Below are 24,318 nucleotides of genomic sequence, written 5' to 3'. Positions count from 1 at the left end.
GCTTGTGCATAGTTTCCTAATGGACCTCTGCTACTCTCTGAAACGTGGCATAACCTTCTATGATCTGAGTCTTGGAACTTCTGGCAAGTAAGTCACTGTGCGGCTGGGAGTGGGCATGGAATTTTTGCTAGAAGCAGAAGAGACCTCACTGGTTATCGTGTTTGCCCTAAAATGTGTGGTAGTAATTCACTGTTTGTCATGCAGAAAACGTGGAGGTAAATTAATTTCTTACTTCTCTGAGCGTAAACTCAGAAATTATGCCAGGAGGGTGAGAGATCTTGCCTTCAATTAACAGTTAGAGAAGCTGCAGAGTTCACATCCCATATAAAGTATCAAAATAAGGATTTCTTATTCAAAATAAAGTTTTTGTCTTCAACAAGGGAGGAAATCTGGTACTTCTGCACTTCCTGCTTGGTTTAAAAACGACTACAGAAGATGAAATGGTTGCTGACCTCATGGTGAATATTTTCAAAGTATGCCCAGATTTACTGCATAGATAATTGTAGGAGACTCACTATTCCTTCGTTCCTAGAGCGATGTCTGCTTGGATGGACAACATGAAGTTACTCAAGAAGGTAAGAGTATGGATGATGGTAAAAAACCATGCTCAGAGCAGGAGGCTCTATAAACACTTCAACTGAACTGAGAAAGAAGGAATTTTGGTGTAAGAAACAGTGGAAAACATCACATCAGTGATGTATTTTTTGAGGCAGCAGCATCAAAGCTCAGCTAAAAGAACGTTCTGTCGTTTCCGAGTGTTCCGCTGCCTATTTGTTTAGATGAAAATGATCAAGTAGGATCTGGAATCTCTTGAAAAGGGATGGCCTTTAGCAGGGATGCTGGTTGCATACAGAGAGTGCATTTAGTTGAGTAGGACTCTGGAGGATGCTCTAGCATATTTGCCTAAAAATTGATATTTAATGATGCTGTTACTTCAGACAAGTCAAAATCCTTCTGTATAATGCTCCCCAGAAGAAGGAAGCTGTCATCTCTGGGAATGTACCAATGAGGCATAAATTTTATTTCTTTTCTTTCTTTTCTTTCAGATCTATGAGGCTCAACCAGAGATCTCCAAGTCTTCTAAGACTTCAGAATTTCTTCCTCTCCCCAGATTGCTTTCGATGGTGATGGTAACAACAGTCCCTGCAGTGTGCAATAAAATAATGTTCACCCAGGGGTTAAATGTAAGAGCAGTCTGTGGTATTTCAGTGACTTTTCTCTCCCAGTTAGTACTGTTTGATTTTGCTGTGTGATCATTGAAGAAATTTCTTTAGTTGGTTAATTACCTGTGTTTTGTATTGTCCGCCCCAGCAGAAATCTGGCTTGGGAAAGCACTGGAAAATGAATGAAAACCGCTGATATTGATTCCAGGTGCCTTTCACAAGCACCAGTTCTTCCGCTGTCCGGTGGTAGTTTAGGCTGGGAATCTGAAAACCTATGGATTCTTTACTGCTAGCCAAGACCTAGAAAATAATTAATTCATTGACCAGTTTTAACACATTCAAAGTACAGGTTCTGTGCAAAGCATAACAGGAATCACTGAAATGTCTCTAACTGACTTCTTCTTTTATTTGCCCAGCACAGTGGTGAAGCACAGCATCCTGTCACTGGAATCCATGGTGCCGAGAAGAGCCCTGAGGAACACTGAGCACTGTTTGTCTGGAGGAACCTGGCAAAGGTCACAAATCTACACGCTGCCAACAATGCAGGAGTTGGTGCGGCTCTACAGAGAAGCTGTCAGCAAGGTAGAAAGAAAGAGACAACTGGGGGCTGACAGGAGGCATTTTGCAGGCGGCTGACAACTGCTTTCCTCTGTACTTTCTCCTCAAGTAGTTGAACCCTAGGAGCCAGGAGATGGTATCCTGGGGGAGGCTGTGGATGAAATGGTGAGGTAGGAGCTTGCGTTTCCTGACACATCTGTCTGACAGGAATGCAAATAAAATTCTGTGGTGAGATGATCTGTAACATTAATGGCTCTTGAGCTGCAAATGCCTTTCAAGGCCAGGAAGCAAGTTCTCTTCCTGGTTCAAGTCAATGTAGCCCGCAGAGGTTACTCAGAACTTACTAAACAAAGGAGCACTTGAGTTGGAAATATACCATGAGAAGGAAGAACCAAACAAAATTTTCACGGGAAACCTTTTCAGTAAAATGTTCTTTCCAGTACTTTTGTTCTACAGAAGTGGAACTGCTTGATTTCAGGTCATTCCCTGATTGCACACAAGGTCAATTCTTACCTTTGTGAAGAGCAGCAAATCTTCCTGTTGGGTGTTTGGGGATGTATTTGTCGCAGGAGCTTTGTCTTACAGAGGAGAGCTGTTGCAATTTCCCCGTTTTGCTTTTAGGTTTTACCGGACGTGAGTAGTATCGTGGCTGTCTGGCAGTCTCTTCTGAAGGAAGAGAGACAACATAGCGACAGCCCAGCAGAGAAAAAAGGAAGGTGATGTCTCCACTGTGAGGGCAATGACCGAGACGGAAGTTGCTGAGCAGCATGGTAGGCAAAGCAGGTGGAGTTACAGCTTTCTATCTGTGTGGGAATGGGTGTTGTGAAATCCTCATTCTACCCTTCACTTCAGCAGAATCCAGATCTCACTTGTGTATTTACTGCTCACCCTTTCTTTGTTCATTTCTTCAGGGCATTAGAATTGCCTGAAAACACAGTTGAATGTGTAGGCTGCCACTGTTACTGGAAGGTTAAGCAGTTTGACTTTGCTGTCCCAGGATCACAGAATGGTTGAGGCTGGAAGGCATCTCTGCAAATCATCTTGCCTGATACCTCTGCCTAATCCTGGTGGTTACCCAGGTCCATGTTCACACAGCTTTTGAACATCTCCAAAGATGGAGACCCCAGGACCTCTTTAGGCAACTTGTGTGGGTGCTCGATCGCCTTCATAGTCAAAGAGTGTTTCCTGGTGCTCAGAGTGTTCCTGTGTTTCACTTTGTGCCCAGTGTCTCTGCTCCTGTGCTGGGTGCTTCTGGGAGGAGCTTTGCAGCCTCACTTCAGGTGTTCATACATATTGATGAGGTGGCCCTGAGCCTTCTCTTCAGCCTGAACAGTCCCGGCTCTCCCAGCCGTTTCTCACAGGAGAGATGTTCCAGTCCCTTCAGCATTTTTGTGAGCCTTTGCCTGATTCCCTCCAGTGCCTTCATGTTCTGGGGAGTCCAGGCCTGAACACAGCACTCCTGGTTTGGCCTCCCCAGCGCTGAGAGGAGGGGAAGGAGATGCTCCCTGACGTCAGGACACCAGGGCCTTCAGATCCTTCCCTGGCAACCTGCTCTCCACTTGCACTGTGGAATGGGTCTGTTCCTTCTCAGGTGCGGGACTCTGCTCTTCCTCCTGTTGAACCCAGCCCTCCTGCCCTTGACCTTTCCATGCTGGTGGCTGTTTCGCAGCCACAAAGGAAAACTCGCAGGGACACTCATATGCCTGAAAAATAATTTTTTGAGAGGTTTTTGTTTGTCCAGGTTATTTTACCAGGAGGTCATATTTGTTTTTTAGCAGTTAGGTACTGTGGCTACACAAATGCTTGTCTTGACGTAATACAGGAGTGGAATTGTGAGCGTTGGAAGAGGGATGTAGTGAAGGCTTCAGTTTTCCTCTCTCAAGCTCAGCATCCCTCCAGAAGGGCTTGCTTCCACAGTCCCACTGCTTCCCGCAGCAGGGGATGGGAAGTTTCAGGATTGTCTGCATCTTGGCCACTGGCCTGTGAAGTTTTCCTTGTAGGCTGGAGATAAATCTGAAACCAGTTTCACCCTTCAGAGGGCATATTCCACAGAGACACTTCCTGGAGCAAAAGGTTTTTCAGTGGACGTCCTTCTGTGCCTCCCATTGGGCAGCAAAATGTCAGCACTGACAGTCCAAGGCTTGGAAACCAGTGGGGCAGCTGGGTTCTGTAGGACTGCAGCTGTAGTTCCTCAGCTTTCTGTGGTCATGATGCTGTCACTTACTCCCAGCTCACCTTTAACAACTTTATTTGCATTGTGGCCTCTAGAGAATTCCTTTCTAATGGGAGCTGAGACTCAGGCAAACAAAGTTTATCCATGGCATTCATCCAGTTCTTTCTAGCTCCCCGCGGGAGATGAAGTTAACAGGGAAAAGTTAGGTGTTGATTGTTTTGGTCCATGTGCTTTGCTTGCTTTCATTAATGGCTGGATAACAGGTAGCTTTTATGCCTCCTCATGTTACAACTGAAACCTGAGATGGCTTTTCCTAGGAAGTGAACAGTTGCATTAAGTGCTATTGCTGTTTCTCTCGGACAGGTATTTGTTGTCTGCCTCTTGCCAAAAGCTTACGCTGAGAAGCCTTATTTTGAAAGGGGAAAGGGAAAGAGAGAAATTTTTAAGTGAAATAATAAATTTGCCACAAACTGTAGTGTACTGTCTTGTGCACTTCCCCAGCCAAACCTACCTGACATTAGCTGAAAGTAGCGCGCCCAGAAATCAGCAGCATGACCATATCCTTTCCTTCGCTTTTTCCTGTTGTTCAGCCCTGCACTGAACAGCAGTGGGACTGGTGGGGTTCTTACAGTGAGTATTCAGATGTTCAGGTGGTGTTTTACATGTGTGAGCACTTGTGAGTCAAATTAGAAACGGCAGCTCTCGATCTAAGCACCGAATAAGTGGATTTAGTTTTGAAAGTGTTCATACAGGAATGTGTGGGGAAGGAAACTGGGGATTCCGTGGGTGTTTTTCTCATTCCTGTTGGGAAGATGGCAGGTCATTTCCTAGGCAAGTCTGCTGGAAATAAAGTTTGTAATGCTCAGTGTTTCTGTGCTGGGTAATGGAGGTGCCACACTCCACTCTTGCTGTGAAGGAAGGAGAAGCCAGTTATGGAAATATTTTGTTTAGGTTCAGATGATGCTGAGATGCTGCTTCTGAAAGCTGCACTTGCTTCAGGTCATGTCTTCATCAGAAGGTTGTGCCCCACTTGGTAGCACAGAGCAACTTTGATTTTAGCAAGCTGCTAAAAGGTATGTGATGGGGGTTTGTAATTCCTTCAGTGTTTTCTCTGGCTGTTTACAAAGTCCACAGCAGAAAGGAAGGTTTGCTTTTCTGTGGAGATAAAGGAACTGTTTTCTAAAAGTAGCCCATTTTAGTTTCTCTGTTATGTTTTTATTATTTATTAAGTTTTTGTTGTTTGGTCTTACTGTTGGATTGCCTTGGTGGTGACTTTTTAAAATGTGATGTTGTTTCTCGAATGAGGGCCACAAAGATCCTACACAGGCTCCGAGAGGCTCAGACACCAGTGCTTTGTGCTGCTGATGTCAGGTCAGATGGGGGCAGCTCAGGTTCTGATTGCACTGCGACAGCTCCCTGAGCTGTCACAAGAATAAGTGAGGTTATTCATGAGCTGGTGATAGCAGGGATGCAGGGAGAGACATGAGTGTGAAGTTCCATTGTCTGGAGCAAGTATTGTCGTGGTATAAGCATTTGTTAAGTTAAATTCTGTATTTTGCTCTCCAGTTTGTCCATCCTTTGTCCTGCCTGTAGGTCACAGCTTTTCAAGGTTGCTGAGACTGATAGAAGAGATTTTATATTTCCATGCACGACCAGTGCTTTGTGCTGGGGTTAGCTGATGAAATCTCCCTCCGAGGGCTGGATTCCCACCTTGGGTTGGCCAGCCTTCGCTGCAGTGTGTCTGGGGATCCCATGACATGAAGATCTGTGAATTGTCGGCTTGTCTCACAGTTGTGTTCTAAACCCTAAAACAGGAATGTTCTGAAGTCTCAGGCAGAGGAACCGAAGTGAAGTTTGTTTCTTGCGTTCACACCTCAGGTATCGTCACTGGAAAGGGCCTGCGGGAGGAGGTCCCTCCTCTTCTGCAGCACCATATCCTGAAAGTGGCTTTGGAACTTCCTGCCAACAAGTTTGCCTGGTTCAGAGGACAGGTAAGAGGCTGGTGCAAAGTTATGTTTGCTTGCTCTGTTGTCCTCAAATGTTTTCCTCTGGCATCGCCTAGTTTTAAATTAGTCCAGCCATTTTAGGGGTGACCCTTTTGTAAAGCAGCAGGAATTACAGTCTTAGCAGTAGTGAAAACTCCCTTCTGAGCTGGAAGGTTTTTTACAGGAAATACATTTTTTGCCTCCCTGATGAACGGAGGAGAAGGTTGCTGTAGCTCTTTGTGTCTCTGGAGATGTTCCCTCACAAGAAAGAGTGTGCTGGATTCCACTTGTCTGGAAAGCCTGAGCTACAGACCAGGGAAATGAGCTACTGATGGGAGCCGTCCCACCCCTTCCCAAGGAGGATTCCAACATTTTTTAATGCTCTCCATAATTGGTGGAAACCATTAGGGCCCCAGCTTTTTTTTACTGCAGGTTTGTCAAATAAGTACTCTGTCAAGACTTGGCTTGTCATGTCAGGAGAAAGGAGTGGACCTGGCTTTGAGGAGGTAGCAGGGATAGACATGGAATGATTAGGGAATGAAATATGATTGATGAGGGAAGTTGCTTTGTCTTGGGCCCTTTCAATAGTTGGGGGTTTCTGTTACTATGGTCTTCTTCCACTTTTCAGGAAAACATTTTGCAAATGAATGCAACGATGCTGGCTCATTGACTGCAAAGTAGTGTAAATGATCCCACTGGTTTCTGGCCTTGGGACTTTTGGGCAGGTCTGTAAAGTAACATGCTTACCTTACATATCATTGTCAGTGCAACATAGTCCTGTACAGTGTTGCTGTAGCAGAGGAATTCTAATACATTTTTCTTGTAGGACATCTCTGAAACAGAGAAGCTATCTGGTGAAAAATCAGTCTTCTATTTACTGATGAAAATGTTTGTTACAAGTACCCACTCTCATCTGAAAACTTCCAGCAAACAATTAATCATCAAGGTACATATTTGAATTGAAATATCGGGATATTCACTATATCCCACTGGTCTGAAATGCCAGGATGGTAAAATTTTTTCTTGAAGCAGCAGATACCTTTACTGCATGATTGTGTGGTCGACACCTGATTCAGGTTTAATTTAGCGATGATTTTCTTTGTTAGATCAGTAGTTTTCTAAACTGTCCTACAGGCTATTGTTAAGGCGCACTTTTTTCTGCCTGTGATGACATGAAGATGTACAACCCTCTGAAAGCAGTATAACCTGCTTTCCAGAAATTATAGAGGTAAGGTTTTTAGTGTCCACTGTGCAGTTGACAAGTCCCACTAGTGAGTGGAAAGAAAAGGCCTCTTGAGTTGAGGGGGTGAGGAGAGTGGCAGGTACTTCTTTTCATCGACCTGCTCTTCCTCTTTTCTTTCCCAAAAGAAGGAATCATGAAGTTACTGTACAAAAAGATCTGCATCTCCTGGAGTTTTGTATTTGAGGTGTTTTGAGGTTTATTTACACACCTCCCCCTTTGTTTCCTGGACAGGTTTTACGTGACAGTGGAGTGTTTGAGTACACATGGAAGGGAACTTTCAGTTTGGCTGGAACATTTGGATAATGCAACAGAAGACCAGAAGGAAGCAGTGATTCAGCTTTTGGAAAGGGTAACAGTGTTCAAATTAGCTGGATAAACAATGCAAAGAATAATTGTTGGGGGTTAGGTTTGTTCCTTCTTTCTCTAAAGAATTTTTTCCCACAAGTTACCAAGGAGACCAAGTGTTGGATACTTGAGAGTACTTAACTGAAACAAAGAGGTGGACAAAGGTGGAAGGGGGAGATAATGCAGGTAAAAGACAGAGCTTGAGGCAGCTGCGGGCTCTTCTTTTTCCGGAGTTCGGGGAGAGAGAGAGAATGGCTGTTGCTGGCTGGAAAAGTTTCACTGTGGCCAAAAGGATCCAGTCCTGGAAAATCTACTATCATCAGTTCTGCCTCGCCTTCGGCTTCTTCTTTGCTAGATGAGGATTGGAGAGTTTTTAGCAATTGAGAGGAAGGATACAAACAAGAGATAAGAAAATTAACAGCAGTAGTAAGGGAAGAAGAAAAAGGGAGATGTGGACAAGGACCACCAAAGCAAGGACCACCCCGACTAGGGAAAGACCAGTGTGCATTCTGTAAGAAATTTGGAAGCTGGAAGAACCAGTGCCCAGAACAAAGAAAAGGCGATGGTTAAAGGAGACTGAAAAGGGGAGGGGGTGGTTGCTCACATCAAAGAAGACTGAGGAGGACCAGAGGATTTTTCCCTAGGGGAGCCTCTGGTTGTAATCAAGATAGGGAACAAAGGAAAGGAAATGAAATTTTGGGGGGACACAGGGACAACGTACTCACTGTTAAATAAAGCTTTAATACCTATAACAGATGATTATGGTATGGTGAAGGAGGCAATTGGCCAACCTGAAAGTGCATTTATGTAGACCACTGAAATATAAACTTGGGAAACAATGGGGAATTCGTAAGTTTTTATACATGCCCAATGCCCCATCAGCACTTTTGAGTAGAGATTTATTGGAGCAACTAGAAGCAAAGATAATATTCAAAAATGGAGAGATTATTTTGGAGGTTAAGGATTGACAATATGTGGAATGGTTAAGCTTAGTGTCAATAGCCAATGGGACCAAAACTAAAAGTGAAGAAGAGACTAGCAGAAAAGGAATGGATCAGGTATTTCCTGGGGTATGGGCTTCTAACATACCATTGAGGGCAAAGAATGCACCTCAAGTGCAAATTGAACTTAAAGAAGGAAAACAACCAGTTAGAGTTAAACAGTATCCCTTTAAAAAAGGAAGACAGGGAAGGGATTAGCCCAGTAATTGAAAACTTTTTGCAGATAGGGCTATTAAGAGAGTGTCAGTCTGATTTTAATACTCCTATTTGGCCTGTTAAAAAGCCTGATGGGTCAGACTGAGTAGTATACAGGATTTGCAGGCTGTTAATAGGCTAATTGAAAATTTGTACCCACTGATTGCCAACCCCTACACATTGTTAACCCATTTAACACCTGAACTAATTTGGTTTACCATTTTAGATTTGAAAGATGCTTTCTTTTGCCTTCCTCTCCATGAAGCCAGCCAGACAATTTCTGCATTTGAATGGGAAAGACCCAAGAATGGGCGCAAAACCCAGCTCACATGGACAGTTTTAACCCAAGGATTCAAACACTCTTCCATGATATTTGAAGAACAGCTTGAAAAATACTTGGAATCCTGGGAAGGCCCATCAGGAGAAGGACAGCTGTTGCAGTATGTAGATGACCTCCGGATAGCTACTTGAACTGAAGAGACATGCGTGGATCGGACAGTAAGCCTCCTAAACTTTTTGGGTCTACAAGGGTATCGAGTATCCCAGAAGAAAGCTCAGATAGTGAGGCAAAGAGTTTTCTACCTGGGCTACGAAGTCAGTGCTGGACAAAGGATCTTAGGGCAGGATGGCAAGGAAGCAACATGCCAGACCCCAAAACCCCAGACAGTAAAGGAACTGAGAACCTTTTTGGGCCTGACAGGCTGGTGTAGACTGTGGATTTACAATTGTGGATTTACAATCCCCTATATACCTTGGTTATAGAAGGAACCAGAGACCTCCAATGGACAAAAGAAGCAACACGAGCCTTCAACCACCTAAAGAAGGCCCGCATGTCAGCTCCAGCCCTGGGACTTCCAGATGTGAGTAAACCATTCTTTTTGTTTCCTCACAAAAAGCAGGGGATTGCTTTGGGAATACTGGCACAAGACCTGGGCCTGTATCACAGGGCAGTCACCTACTTTTCCAGGCAGCTGGATGCAGCAGCCAAGGGATGGCCAGGGTGCCTCAGAGCCACTGCTGCAGTGGTGATGAACATTCAGGAAGCACACAAGTTCACCCTAGGCCAGAAGATGACTGTGTCCCACAGTCATGCTAGAAGATGCTAGCAGATCTAGAAGATACTAGTGTCCCACACAGTGTCTGCAGTCCTGCAGGTAAAAGGCAGACATTGTCTTTCCACACAGAGGTTCCAGAAATACCAAGCCATAGTGGTAGAGCAAGATCATGTAGAAATTGTGGTAACTAATCTTGTGAACCCAGCTTCCTTTGTCAGTGGGGATACGGGAGAACCAGTGATCCATGATTGCCTGGAGACCATCAAAGCCACCTACTCCAGTCGCCCAGATCTGGAGGACACCCCTCTCGAGGACCCTGAGACTTGATTTACTGATGGAAGCAGCTGTGTGATCAGTGGAAAAAGACATGCTGGGTATGCAGTTACCACGAGCAGAGAAGTAATAGCGTCTGGACCATTACCAACCAACACCTCTGCACAGAACGCTGAAATAATTGCCCTAACCTGGGCTTTAGGACAGGCAAAAGGAAAGAAAATTATTATTTATACAGACTCAAAGTATGCATTTGGGATGGCTCATGCTCATGGAGCCATCTGGAAAGAAAGAGGACTGTTGAACTCACCAGGGAAAAGTATTAAACATTCCCAGGAGATAATAAAACTATTGGCGGCAGTCCTGCTACCTGAAAAAGTAGCCATCATGCACATCAAGGAAATGAGCAGGTGGACAGAAAGGCAAAAGAAGCAGCTAAAGGTGAGGTGATTATTGAGACAGTTGAGGCAGCCTTAATTCCAGATGGACATATTTCTACTGAAGGTAAGCCAAGGTATAGCAAAAAAGAACAAGATGCTAACTGAGAAAGAAAATGGAAGTTATAACCAAGAAGGGCGGGCAATCACAGATGAAGGGAAAGGAAGACTTGTGATTCCCTCTTACATGCCATGGTCATTGGTGAAAGAGGAACATGAGAAAACACACTGGGGAATAGACACTCTGTATAACTATTTGAAGGACAGAATCATAGCCAGAATTTTGCAAACAACAGTAATTCCAGTGACTCGCCAATGTAGCCTTTGCCTCCAAACTAATCCCAAAACTATTCCTAAACCAAAGCTTGGACAGACTGGGAAAGGTTATGGGCCTGAGCAGCAATGACAAATTGATTTTTCAGAACTACCCAGGATGGGGAGGGTATCGATATTGGCATTTACAGAAACCTCTTCAGGGTGGCCAGAAGCTTTCCCTACCAGAACTGCCAAAGCACAAGAAGTAACCAAAGCATTGTTACAGGAAATAATACCGTGTTTTGGAGTCCCAGGCACAATGTCTTCAGACACGGGCCCACATTTTATTTCAAAACTTGAGCAGCAAATTAGCCGGCACCTAGGCATAGACTGGGAACTTCATATCCCATATCATCCTCAGTCAAGTGGCCAGGTGGAAAAAATGAACCATCTGATTAAGCAGCAAATTGTAAGACAGGACAAGAAGCAAAGTTACCTTGGCCTAAAGCTCTTCCAGTAGCATTATTACGAATTCAGACGAAGCCAAGGACAGAAGAAAAATGAAGTTCTTTTGAAATATTGTATAGAAGATCATATGGGGTCCAAGAAGGAACAACACCTACCCAAGTAGGGGAAGAAACCCTACACGGGTGGTCCTAAACAGAGAAACTGAGAAACATGTGGCTGGGGCTCAAAGGAGAGAACTAGATGGGCCAGTACAGAACATACAGCCAGGGGATTATGTATATGTTATGTCTTTTGCAGAAAAGACTCTGGAACCCCAGTGGGAAGGACCATTCCAGGTGCTCCTCACCACCTTTACTGCAATCAAGATCAGAGAGCAAAATGCCTGCATTCATCACACTCGAGTGAAGAAGGCTCCTGAAGTGATCTGGAGAGCCACACCAGGTGATAATGAACTAAAACTGAAGCTTATTCAGGAAAGTGAATGGTGTGTGTAAAATGTTAGAATAGGTCAATAACTTTTGAAGAATAGAAAGATTTGTAGTTGTTATGGAAAATCAAACAGGTATAGTTTGGAGAATTGTGGCCTTTGCAACCATCGTTATAGCCACCGCTGGGGTTAAGGCAACACCACGCACATATAATGTGACAGGTATATAGAGGTGTCAAGGAAAAGCCTATGATTTTCACTCCAGTAGGTTTTTGGGGCAGATGTTGAAGGTTACAAAGGCAATTTCTAGGAAAGGAAAAAACATTTGGGGATATGAATACATGTGCTCAGGACACATTCCATTAGTCTTAGCAAGAACCCATGAAACACATCCAAATTGGTCCTGAATGTTGTGACAAATGTTCAGGCAATGGCAGCCTGGGCATCCCTGGGAGGGAGGGAGGGAGGGAGGGAGGGAGGGAGGGAGGGAGGGAGGGAGGGAGGGAGGGAGGGAGGGAGGGAGGGAGGGACTACTACCCAAGAAGCTACTGGGCAAGATAATACTGGGCAAGAAACTAATCTCCAAGAAACTACTCCCCAGGACACTACTGACCAAGAAACTACTCCCCTAGGAAGTACTGGGCAACAAAGTGTTTGAAGTGCAATCACTGTGCTGTATGGCAAGACTGCAGGAAAAGAAAGAAGCAGAGAAGGAAGCATAGAAATGTTTGTCCAGACTGTGAAATTATCGCCCTTGTTTTTGCTATGTTCCTGCCCCAGCACGAAGAACCGGAATTCTGCACCAGAAAATGCAACAGCAGTTACTGAGTTCATCCTAGAGGGTTTCCCAGAGCATGATCCAAGACGGCGGATGTTTTTATCTCAGGTCCTTCTGCTCATGTACCTGACAACAGTGATGGGGAATGAAACCATCCTTTTCCTCCTGTGTGTGGATCACCACCTGCAAACCCCCATGGACGTTTTCATCGGCAGCCTGGCCTTCCCAGAAATCTGGTTTACATCCTCCGCAAGCATCAAATGGTTTGTGATGCTGAGTTCTGGTCAGAACACTCTCTCACTCGGCAGCTGCTTTGCCCAAAACTATTTTTATTTTGCCCTGGGCTGCACAGAGTTCTTCCCTGGTTGTCATGTCCTTTGATCACTGTGTTGCCATCTGCCACCCTTTGCTCTATGCTGACATCACAAAGCCTCAGCTCTGTGTCCACCTGGGTGTTGCTGCTTGGGTCCTCGGCTTTGTCCTGCTGAGCTACCGCTGCTCTTCCTCTCTCAGGTGTCTTTCTGTGGCTCCAAGATCCCCCATTTCCTCTGGGACAACTCCCCTTGTTCAAACTGTCCTGCTCTGACACCAGCCTGCTTTGGGAAACAGACTCCGTCTTCTTACCGTGTGTCGTGCTGGGCTCCTTATGTTTGACTCTGGCATTTGACATCTGTGTCCTTTTCTGTGTTCTGCATCTTCCAGCAGCCTCTGGGAGGAAGAAAGCTTTGACCACGTGTTCTTCCCATCCCATCACCTTATCCATTGCCCGTGGGAGCTGCATTGCTCTCTGCACGTGTCCTGCAGAAGATGTTTCCTTGAGGACCAACAGAACTGGAGCTGTGCTGAACACAGTCCTGTTCCCATTTCTAAATCCATTCATCTGCAGCCTTGGGAACAAATCTGTGATCCTGGCCCTGAACAAATCCATTGCCAGGCCAAGAACAAAGCCTTTCCTCTAAGCATGGTGCATTTCTGGAAAGCCATCCCAAGGATCTGGTATCATCTGTTACACAAAACCAGTGCCTGTGTGTGCAGCCTCCAAACACGGCTGCCTCAGGAGATTGATGCTCCTGCTGGGTTGTGTCAGGTTAAGAGAGAAGAGACTCATCTGCACTCCCGGACAGGGCACCAACAATGGCAGCAGGACAAACTCAGTTCATTCTCTGCCCGGGCTGCTCCCAGGCCCATCTCAGGAGAGCCACCAGCTCATTAAGAGCCCATCTCTGGAACAGAGAAGAGCTCAGAGGAACAGTGGCAAGTGACAATCCAAATTACAGCTCCTGAGCGATGGACACCTTGTCCCAGCTCCTTTCCTGGGACAGCCATCAGCCCTGCTTTGAAACCCCAAAGTCTGAAACCCCAAAGTCACCCTCCCAGTAAAGAAAGACTTTCTCCTGTACAGTCTAAACCCTCCCTGGTACAGCTTTGAACCATTCTCACACGTTCCATCCCAGGATATCAGGGAGAAGAGAAAGGGAAATGCAGGGCAGAGCCAGGGGGGCAGCGAGATGGGAGTGTGCAGCCTGCAGGGACACAGCAGCAGCTGTGGGACAGCACAGGACAAGCTGTGCTGGACGTGGCCACGGGCCTGGCAGGGCTGGCAGTGCCCAGGAGAAGCCAAGTCTTGGTGCCCTGGGGCACAGCAGGGTCTGTGCCACCAAGGGCTGGGAGGGGACACCTTGTCCTGAGGCCCTGGGGCCTCCTGGCACAGCCCCAGCAAGGCTGGGCACTGTCACCCCCTTGTCCTGCCCTCAGCATCCCCCCACATCCCAGTGGCCCCAGGGATCTGCTGGGACCAGTCCCTGGGGAGCCTTGGTCAGGAATGGCCCTGGGGGGCTCCTCAGTGCTCCCAGGGACTGCAGGTTTTTCAAAGCACTTTGGGTTTTGCTTTTGCCTGGGAGTCTCTGAGGGGTTTGTGCAATCACGGCCTCCAATTGTCTGCTGTAATTAGTCCCTTGAGATGTTTTGTCACTAACAACACTCAGTAGGGCTCATTAATGCCTCAAGTTACTCAAGAGTCATTAAAGTACTACTTTTTGACACTGAATCACTCTGAGAGGTTTGTGCAGTCATGGCCTCCAATTATCTGCTGTAATTAGTCCCTAGAGAGGCTTTGTACTGACACTCAGTGGGGCTCATTAATGCTCTGAGATACTCAATGTCTTTTAAGGTACTTTGGGTTTTCCTTCCCACACTCCGTCTCTGAGAGGTTTCTGGGCACTCTTGGCCTCCAGTTCTCTCCTCCAAGGAGTCCATGAGGAGCCTGTGTTGGGGATGGACCTCAGTGGGACCCAGGAATGCTTTGAGATACGTTGGGTTTTTCCTCTGACTTGGACTCCTGGAAAGGTTTGTGCCATCTCCTCTCAGGCCCTGAGGGCTCAGCACCAAATGCACCACGGGGCTCTTTGGGATCAAGCAAGTCCTGACAAACCACGGCTCTGCCTTGATTTCCCTCTGGCCTGGTGCAGTTCATTAGGAAGGTTTTGTACTGCAGTTATGGAGAAAGATTTCAAAGAGCTTCTAAGAAATTCACATTCCTGTTATAAAGGGTGTGTTTTATTACTGTTCTCTTTAGAGGAGAGGTGATTGCAGCATTCTGTGATTGATATTGATCCAGGGCCTCTCCTCAGAAGGCCTGGCCTGGCCAGAGAAGCTGTGCCTTGAGGTCTGACCCAGTGTGGACAACCTTGTTCCACATTCCCCAAGCCCATCCTGCCTGTCCTCACTCACCTGGGACCTGCTTTGCTCAGAGAGCTGCCTGCACTCAGGCAAAAAGGGCTTTTCTATTTTTGAAGCAACGTAAAACTCGTAATTTTCCCCACTGAAAACAGACACACTCCTCAAGTGTGTGCCAGCCCAAGGGGCCACCAAAACCACTCCAGCCCTGCCCTGGGCCGGCTGTGAGGGTGGATCAGCATCCCAACCCGCCCTGGGCCACTGCAAGGGGCTGTGGCCATGGACACTGCACTGACCCCACTGCTGGGTTTGGGAGCCACAGCAACCAGGAGCAGTTCAAATGTCCTTGGAAACACTGGGGAGGACTGGGACATACTGGGGGACACTGGGAACACTTTGGGAGACACTGGGACATATTTTGAGTGATACTGGGGGATACTGGGACAAACTGGGGACAATGGCAACACTGTGGGGAAGACTGGGGAATACTGGGGCGTTCCATGAAAGATATGGGGGGAAATTGGAAGGGAATGGGAATGAACTCAGGTGTATTGGGAGGGACTGGGCTGTATTGGTGATGAAATGGGCTGTAAAGGGGGGGACTGAAGGGGCACTGGGGTACAACTGGGCTGTACTGGGGATGAACTGGGCTGTACTGGGGATGAACTGGGCTGTACTGGGAAGGACTAGAGGGGTTGAATCGGCTGTTCCCGCCTCCGCAAACTCCCATTTGCCGAGGCTCCCGCCCGTCACCGCCAGCACCCAATCAGTGCCAGGAAACCGGGGCCTCGGGGCGGTGCCTGGTGTCGGTGCCACGTTTCGGTTTTGCCTTCAACTCCCGTCATGCACCGCGGCCCAACTGAGCCCCATTGCACCCCGGACTACAATGCCCGTCATGCCCCGCGCTCCACAGAACCCCGCCCCCGTATCCCCCCTCCCCCCCATGTGTACCCTACGTTTCCCCCAGACCCTCCAGGATCCCTAAGTGCCCCCTCAGTATTTATTTGGAACCCCCCAAAATCGTCCCCGACTCCCCTGAATGTTCCCAACCCCAGAGATGCCCGTTAGAGCCACTTCTGGGAATTCATCTCCGATCGTCCCCCGTGCTCTCAGAGCTCTGCCCAACACAGTCTCGCGCCGAAAATTCCTGCTGTGCCCCGTGTCCTAAAGCGCCCGGTTCGAGCTCCCCAAGTTCCCCCCAATTCCTCCCGAACCGCACACGTTTCCCCCGAGGGCCTCAAGTCGCGACTCGGACGCAGAAGTGTCCGCCAAGCGCCTTCCCGGGCCCGCCACAGCTCGGCTTTATGCACTTCCGGGACTACAGCTCCCAGCATGCTCCGCGGCGCACACAGAGCCCTATCCCAGCCGTGACTCCGTCTCCCGTCATGCCCCGCGCCCCACCGACAGCCATTGGAGCCGCGCCTCGAACTCCCGTGATGCTCCGCGGCCCCGTTACACCGTGTTCTACCCGCGCCTACAACTCCCATCATCCCCCGCGCCCCAGAGAGTCCCCTCAGGGCCCCCAAGTGCCCGCCCGGACCCCGAAGGGCCCCAGATTCCCCTCCCCGACCTCCAAGTGCCCACCCGGCTCCCCCAGATGTCCTTCAGACCCCAAATTTTCTTCAGATTCCATCCCCAGGTTTAGAACTGCCGCAAATGTGCCCCAGAAATGTCTCCGTGGACCCCAAAGTGGCCCCTTTTACCCTGTCTGAGAAAACGATAAAGAAGATTACAAAAGGAGTAAAAATAGAACTAATTAGCATAAAGCGGGATAGAATCAATAGCCAGATGTTGTCAATGAATTAATGAAGGGAATTGTGTTACTTAAAACCAATGACCAATAATTTTTTGGGTCGCTAAAAATGTATCAATTTTTTTAAATACATGTAAAACATAGGTTAAAACGTATATAATAATATTTTATATATTTATAAGTATTATTATAATTTCCTTATAATTTTTTTAAAAAAGAAAAATTGCTAATTTACAAAAATTATTTCAGATGTCAGTCCTTGGTGGGTCATTTCAGACACGGTGAGGTTGGGGTGAGGAGCAGGTTGTCCAAACAGGGTCAGCCTGCAAGGGGCTCATTCTCCATGCCCAGATCTCCTAAGGAGACACTCAGCATTAAGATCACTTGTAGAATACGTCTTTCATGTCGGCAATGATCTGAAAAATTAAAAAAAATGCACCCTGGATTAGAAAAAACTCAGGAGGTGCACTTTGAAATCTTCCTCCATAAGAGAACTCCAAACTGGCTCCAAGCAGCTGCACAAGCCCTGGAGACGAAGACAAGTGAAGGAAGAAAAGGAGGTCGTGACTGCTTTCTGGATTTGAATCAGCCCCATGCTGGATTTGGGGCTGAGTCCAGAAGCTCCAGGCACTGAGAGAAGGTTGAAGAAGCTGCTCAAGGAGGCAGAAGCAAAACTCCAAGTCCCTTGGAGCATCCCTGGGCCCCACTGAGGGCAGGGAGTGCCAAAGGCTCCCCAGGGACTGCTGAGAGCAGATCCTTGAGGCCAGGATTGCAGGGAGCCGCAGGCTGTGAGCAGGGAACTGCAATGCTGAGCAAGGCCTGGGCTGGTTGGAGGGAGCAGAAAGGCCAAGCCCTGAGCCCAGGCCTGGCACAGCAGGGCCTGTCCCTCCCGGGTGGCTCGGGGCTGCTTGTGGGGCAGTGGGATGGGAGGGGCAGCGAGGACAAATGGCACAAAGCTGTGTGACACTCCCGATCCTCATGGCACTGCGGGCCAGTGTGACACAGCAGGGCCTCATGGAAACAAGAGGCCGTAATGAGCCTGCGGGGCTGTAACACCCCAGAACACTGAAATAATGGGGGTACCCAAAGGTTCTCTTACTCGAGTTTGGTGCACAAGGAGAAATGCCAACCAGATAGTCTCAGGATGAACAGATGCACAGAATATTCTTATTTGCAAGGAACAGTCAAGGATCATAAGTCCAATTCTGAAGTTAATGGCCCATAGAGGGATGGAACCCTAAACCTCGGTGATATTAGCACCATACTTTAACCAACTGAGCTAAGAGGTCAAAGCAACACACAGCTCTACTGGCAAAATAGAGAAAATCAAGGAACTTGGAAAACCATTTAATAAAATATCCAACTCAAAATAAAACTCTTATCATAGCAGTAGCTTCATTGACTTAGCCCATTTGACCTGGAAACCTTTACAGAATTACAGAATGACAAAATGACGAGATTGGAAGAGACCTCCAAGATCATTGAGTTCAACCCATGTCCCAACACCTCACCTAAGCCATGGCACCTAGTGCCACATCCAGTCTTTTTTAAAACACATCCAGAGATGGTGATGCCACCACCTCTCCAGTCAGATCATTCCAGAACTTTATCACCCTTTCCGTAAAAATCTTTTTCCTAATTTCCAACCTATATTTCCCTTTGTGCAGCCTTAAGACTCTGTCCTCTCATTCTGTCAGTGGCTGCCTGGAGAAAGAGACCAAGCCCCACCTGACTACAAACACCTTTCAGGGAGTTGTAGAGAGTGATAAGGTCACCTCTGAGTCTCCTTTTTTCTCCAGGCTAAACAACCCCAGCTCCCTCAGTCATTCCTCACAGGAGTTGTGTTCCAAGCCCCTCACCAGCCTTGTTGCCTCCTCCGGACACATTTAAGCATCTCAAGGTTATTCTTAACTGAGGGCCCAGAACTGGACACAGCACTCGAGGTGTGGCCTCAGCAGTGCCGAGTACAGGAGAAGAATGACCTCCCTGCTTCTGCTGGCCACACCATTCCTGATCCGGGCCAGGTGCCATTGGCCTTCTTGGCCACCTGGGCACACTGCTGCCTCATGTTCAGTTGGCTGTCGACCAGAACCCCCAGGGCCCTTTCTGCCTGGACACTGTCCAGCCACACCGTCCCCAGCCTAGAGCACTGCAGGGGTTATTGTGGCCAAAATGCGGAACTCAGCACTTGGACTTAATAAACTTCACCTTGTTGCACTCTGCCCACCCATCCAACTGTTCCAGGTCTCTCTGCAGAGCCCTCCTACCTGCCAACAGATCGACAAATGTTCCCAGCTTAGTGTCATCTAAAAATTTACTAATAAGAGATTCAATAGCCCCATCCATGTCGTCAATACAAATGTTGACCAGAGCTGGCCCCAGCACAGACCCCTGAGGAACACCCCTGGTGACTGGCTGCCAGCTGGATGCAGCACCCTTCCCCACCACTCTCTGGGCCCGGCCATGCAGCCAGTTGTTAACCCAGCAAAGAGTGCTCCTGTTCAAGCCGTGGGCTGCCAGCTTTTCCAGGAGCGTGCTGTGGGAGACAGTGCCTAAGGCCTTGCTGAAGTCCCAACAGACAACATCCACAGCCTTTCCCACATCCACCACACAAGTCACCTGGCCAGAAAAGGAGACATAAAAACTGGTCAACATGACCTACCCCTCCTAAACCCGTGCTGGCTGGCTCTGATACCCTGTCCATGAAACAATATAAACTGCTCCATGACCTTTACCATGTACTGAGGTCAGGCTAACTGGCCTATAATTACCAGGATCCTCCTTCCCACCCTTCTTGTGAATGGGTGTCACATTGCCCAGCTTCCAGTCATCTGGAATCTCACCAGTGGGCCAGGACTGTTGGTAAATGATGGAGAGCGGCTTCACAAGCTCATCTGCCAGCTCCCTCATCACCCTGGGGTGGATCCCACCTGGGCCCATTGATCTATGAACATCCAAGCAGCTCAGCAGTTCTCTGACTGCTTCCTCCTAGACACTAAGTTCCCTCCCACATCCAGTACAGAGCAAAGGTTGGCCTTCCTATTGCAGTTAATATATTTGAAAAACTTTTTTTAATATCCTGTACAAAATTGCCAAATTAAGTTTGAATTGAGTTTTGGACTCCCAAACACTTTTTCTACATACCCTAGCAATCCCCTTAAATACTCCTTGACCTGACCCTCCTTCCAAAGATGATACATCCTCTTTTTATTCCTAAGTTCCTTCAAAACCTTTTTGCCCATCCAGGCTGTACGTTTGCCTCATCAACTCATCTTTTGGCACACAGGGAAAGCCTGTTCCTCTGCCCTCAAGATCTCTGCTTTGAAGCACGCCCATCTTCCCTGGACTCCTTTGTTTTTAAGGGCTGCTTCCCTAGCAACTCCCTGAATGAGTCTCGTAAATAGGCCAAAGTCAGCTGATCAGAAGTCCAGTGTAAAAGTCTTCTTGATGTTCTTCCTGATTTCACCAAATATCGAGAACTCTATAATTTCATCATCACTGTGTCCCAAGGAGCCTCCAACCACCACATCTCCCACCAGCCCTTCTCTATTTGCAAACAACAGGTCGAATATAGGCCCTCCCCTGGTGGGGCTCACTCACCAGCTGCAACAAAAAGTTGTCCTCCATACACTCCAAAACCTTCCTGGACTGCCTCTTTCCTGCTGTATTAAGTTCCCAGCAGATATCTGGCAGCTTAAAGTCACCTACAAGAACAAGGGCTGGTGATCTTGAAACATTCTCCAGCTGCTTATAGATTAAGTTGTCCACCTCTTCTTCCTGGCTGGGTGGATGATAACAGACTCCCAGCAGGTTCCCCTGGTACCCCGTCCTATTTTCTTAGGGTACAACGGTAACAATGAAAACCTTACCAAGGGCACAACTCCCAAGTCCACAAGGAAAAGAACAGACAAGCTGTCAAGTTCTTCAAATATTTGTCCTGCTTTGCTGCAAGACTCCTACTGCACATATGGTGTGTAAAGCCAAGGGAAAACTGCAGTTGGTGGCACGTCTCATGACAGAAGCTGCACCTCGTTCTCCAGGAAGTGTTCTTGGAAAGAGCAGACAGGAGTGCGGAGAAGATTCAGGGAAAACTGAAGGATCTTTTAAGAAATGAAATGAAAATGTAAAGAAGCAATCAAAGATGTCCTTGTCAAATGATTTTGATGCTTCCCTTTTCCATCTTGCACTACTTCTCCATCCCATGAACTACAAATGGATCTCACCTCTAAGATCCATGATTTGGCAAGTTTGAGATGCTGTAAAATACCATGAGCTACACACAATTTGCCTTCCCCCGTTTTTCTTGGAAAGCAATGCTGGAGACACAAGTGCAGTGCTTGGGCCAGGTACAAATTCTGCATTCAGGGAACGTGCTCTGACAGTGTGTGACCCTCAGCAGGGACAATGCAGAGCAGCAACCAAGGGGAATGCTCTGCCACAGTGCAGGAGTCAAGACTCTGGGTCTTGGCTCCTGTGGGCAAAGTTCCCGTGTTTGGACAGGCTCGGGGCTGCCCCCGGGGAGCGCGGGGCTCGGCGTGGGGCTGAGCGGGCAACGGACAAACGGACCTGGGGAAAAACGGCCCCGGGGCTTCAGTTGCTACAGCAGCAGCGGCAGCAGCGGCAGCAGCAGTGGCAGCAGCAGCAGAAAAAGCGACTTTTGGCAACTTCCTCCTGCTTTTCCTCTTCCTCTCCCGCAGGCCCGCACCCTCTCCCTTAGTCCCGCACCCTCTCCCGTTCTCCCTGTCCCAGTGTCCCCGTCCTCTTGCAGTCTCCCTCTCCCCTGCAGGGCCGGGCCATGCCCCCGGCTTGCCCCCGGCCCCGGGTGGGGCTTCCCTGTCCCCGCCCCCGGCCCCGGGCCTCCCGCCGCGGTCTCGCCTCCGCCGGGCTCTGGCTGTCCTGGCGATGGCGGTGGCGGACGAGGATCAGTGCCTGGGGCTGCGGCGGCATCGCCGCCCTTTGCCTCCGCCTGTGCCGAGCCCGGCCCCGGCCCCGGCCCCGGCCCCTCCCGGGCCCCGCGGAGGACACAGGCAGCACAGCCGCTCCCGCGACCTCCGCTGCGGCTTCCCCGGCCCGAGCTCCGCCGCTCGGCAGCGTGGCCGCCGGCCCCGAGCTGCCGCTGTCGCCTTGCCAGGAGCGAACGCCTGGAGATTCCCGGCCCGGGGCGGTTGAGGGGCACTCGGGGGCTGTTGCTGGCCCCGAGCCAAGCACTGACAGCCACGTCTCGCCGGCAGGGAAGGCGCAGCAGGGCCTCCAGGAGCAGTACCGGCTGGGTTCGCTGCTGGGGCGCGGCGGCTTCGGAAGAGTCTTCGCAGGGACGCGGCTCTCGGACGGCGCACCGGTGAGCGGCGGGGCTGGCGGCGGGCGCAGGAGGAGGAGGAGGAGGGCGGAGGAGGAAGAGCATGGGGCTGGGCAGCGTGGGCAGCGTGGGCAGCGAGCTCAGGCCGCTGCTCCCCTTGGCTTGCAGGTGGCCATCAAAAGGGTGCCACGGAACCGCGTCCGGCACTGGGGAGAGCTGGTGAGTGAGCGGGGGCCAGCGGGAGAAGCCGGGGCGTGCCGGGCGGGGACGAGCCGAGGCCCGGCAGGGTGGAAGGCGCCAGGACGCCTCGAGGGAGAGCGGGCGTGGGGCCAGCGGAGAGTGCAGAACATCCCGGGCTGGGTGAGGTCTTCCCCACCCCTGGCACGGCCTCAGCCCCACTGACGGCATCGTGGTCCTCCCACAGCCCAACGGCACCAGCGCACCGCAGGAGATCATGCTGCTGGACAGGGTCTCCACTGGCTTCCCTGGTGTCGTCCAGCTGCTGGACTGGCTTGAGCTCCCCAGTGAAATTGTGATGGTGCTGGAGCGCCCGCAGCGGTGTCAGGACCTCCAGCATTTCATTCGGGCACGGAGGTTCCTGTCCGAGGAGGTGGCGCGGGAGCTGTTCCGCCAGGTGCTGGAGGCCGTGCGGCACTGCACCAGCTGCGGGGTCCTGCACAGAGACATCAAACCAGAGAACATCCTGGTTGACCTGGCCACCGGGCAGGCCAAATTGATCGATTTTGGCTGTGGCACCTACCTTCAAGACACGGCATACACGCAGTTTGCAGGTGAGCCCACGCAAGGATGTGCTCCCAGCCCCTGACATCTCATGGCCCAACATCTCACAGCCCAACCTGGGTGTGGCACTGGGGATTCTCCCTTTTGCTGCCACTCATGGCACTGACACTTCAGCTGAGTTGCTTTTGAGCAGGGGTGGGTTGGGGCCCAGCTTCCAGCCCTGCTGGCAGCCTTTGCCAGCCACTCTGCCCAGGACTGGGGCTGGGGCAGCCAGCCCGACAGAAACACCTGTGGGTGGGGCTATCAGAGAGCGTGGAGTCAGAACCTGTGCACCAGCCAGTTTGGTGTGCAGGTGAGAAAGGGCTTGGACTGCTCCTCTGGCCTTCTTTGTCTTGTGTTCATAATGTTATTTGGGGCAATGCAGGCAGGGAGGAGGAAGGCATGGTTTTCCTCCTGCTCTGAGTGGGTTTTTTCTTGTTCTGGTCAGGCCTGTCCAGGGCTTCTGCCGCCCTTTTCCTACACCAGTGGTTTCTTTTCCAATGGCAATTTTTCACACAAGGCCCAGGTCCTGGTGGGAGGGCAGCGGGTCACACCACGTGCCACTGGGGCAGTCCCCACATGCCCAGGGATGCTGGGGCCAGGCTCTGGGAGCAGCAGCATCCCCCTGATGAACTCCATCTGTATTCCACAGGAACACCAGCATACAGCCCCCCAGAATGGACTGACTTTGGCTGGTACTATGGCGAGCCAGCTACCATCTGGTCCCTGGGCATGCTCCTGCAGCAGATGGTCTGCGGGCAGCACCCTTTCAGGAGTGGCTGGAACATCAGCTGGGGCCAGCTCCCGCTGCCACAACGGCTCTCTCAAGGTGGATCCTCATCTCTGGGCATGGGGGGAATACCAGTGCTGGGAGACAGCAGTTGGCTCGTGAGCATCCTGCTCTGGCAGCTGCTGAGGAGGTGGCACATGTCCTGCTCTCCTGCTCTCCTCCAAAGCAGGGAATTGATGGGAAAGTTTAGGCCCAGCTCTGAGCACATCCAGCATGGCCTGGGCATGGGAATATGGGGCAAAGCAGCCAGGGGCCTTCTCCAACTGACTGGCAGTTTCTGGTTTCTCTTCCCAGAGTGCAAGGATCTCATCAGGTGCTGTTTAGCCGTGGATGACATGGAAAGGCCTTCATTAGAAGACCTTTTTGGTGATCCTTGGATGCAGGAGATTCATCTGGAGTAGAAGAAGGGAGAGAGCCAGAGGCTCATTTTGATGCAGGGCCCTGGTAAGTTCCAGCTGCACACATGCCTTGGCAATCAGAAGCAAAGAAAGCCAGACTTTTTGTGCTGCCTGTGTCACTGCACAGGGGTCATCAGGTGGGCACAGGCAGCCCTTGTGCTGGAGCTGAGCTGCTCTGCCCACCACTGGTGGCTGCCGTGCGAGTTGTTTTGGCATGTGCTGGTTCAGTGACAGCTGGGGCCCTGGGCAGAACACTGACAGCCTGGTCT

At 49.6% G+C, this 24,318-nt stretch overlaps 1 protein-coding gene and 1 long non-coding RNA gene across 2 annotated transcripts; both read left to right on the top strand.

Annotated features, from left to right (window-relative positions):
• Nucleotides 1-7,366: 7,366 nt before the first annotated feature.
• Nucleotides 7,367-12,418, top strand: LOC136303509 (uncharacterized). Its single transcript, XR_010724235.1, has 6 exons — nt 7,367-7,471; nt 8,890-9,161; nt 9,426-9,523; nt 9,924-10,092; nt 11,449-11,592; nt 12,359-12,418. It is a non-coding gene; the product is annotated as an uncharacterized lncRNA (long non-coding RNA).
• Nucleotides 12,419-20,574: 8,156 nt separating this feature from the next.
• Nucleotides 20,575-24,037, top strand: LOC136303462 (serine/threonine-protein kinase pim-1-like; the record flags this gene model as incomplete). Its single annotated transcript, XM_066207125.1, has 6 exons — nt 20,575-20,604; nt 21,554-22,123; nt 22,250-22,300; nt 22,506-22,872; nt 23,514-23,690; nt 23,946-24,037. Coding segments are annotated over exons 1-6 (1,287 nt in total), but the record flags the coding sequence as incomplete, so codon positions are not given.
• Nucleotides 24,038-24,318: the final 281 nt, after the last annotated feature.

The sequence above is a fragment of the Chamaea fasciata genome, unplaced genomic scaffold, assembly GCF_029207755.1.
Source record: "Chamaea fasciata isolate MVZ Bird 193981 ecotype frontalis unplaced genomic scaffold, bChaFas1.0.hap1 SCAF_35, whole genome shotgun sequence".
In the NCBI taxonomy this organism is placed as follows: Eukaryota; Metazoa; Chordata; class Aves; order Passeriformes; family Sylviidae; genus Chamaea; species Chamaea fasciata.
This window is presented reverse-complemented; position numbering and strand designations above follow the sequence as displayed.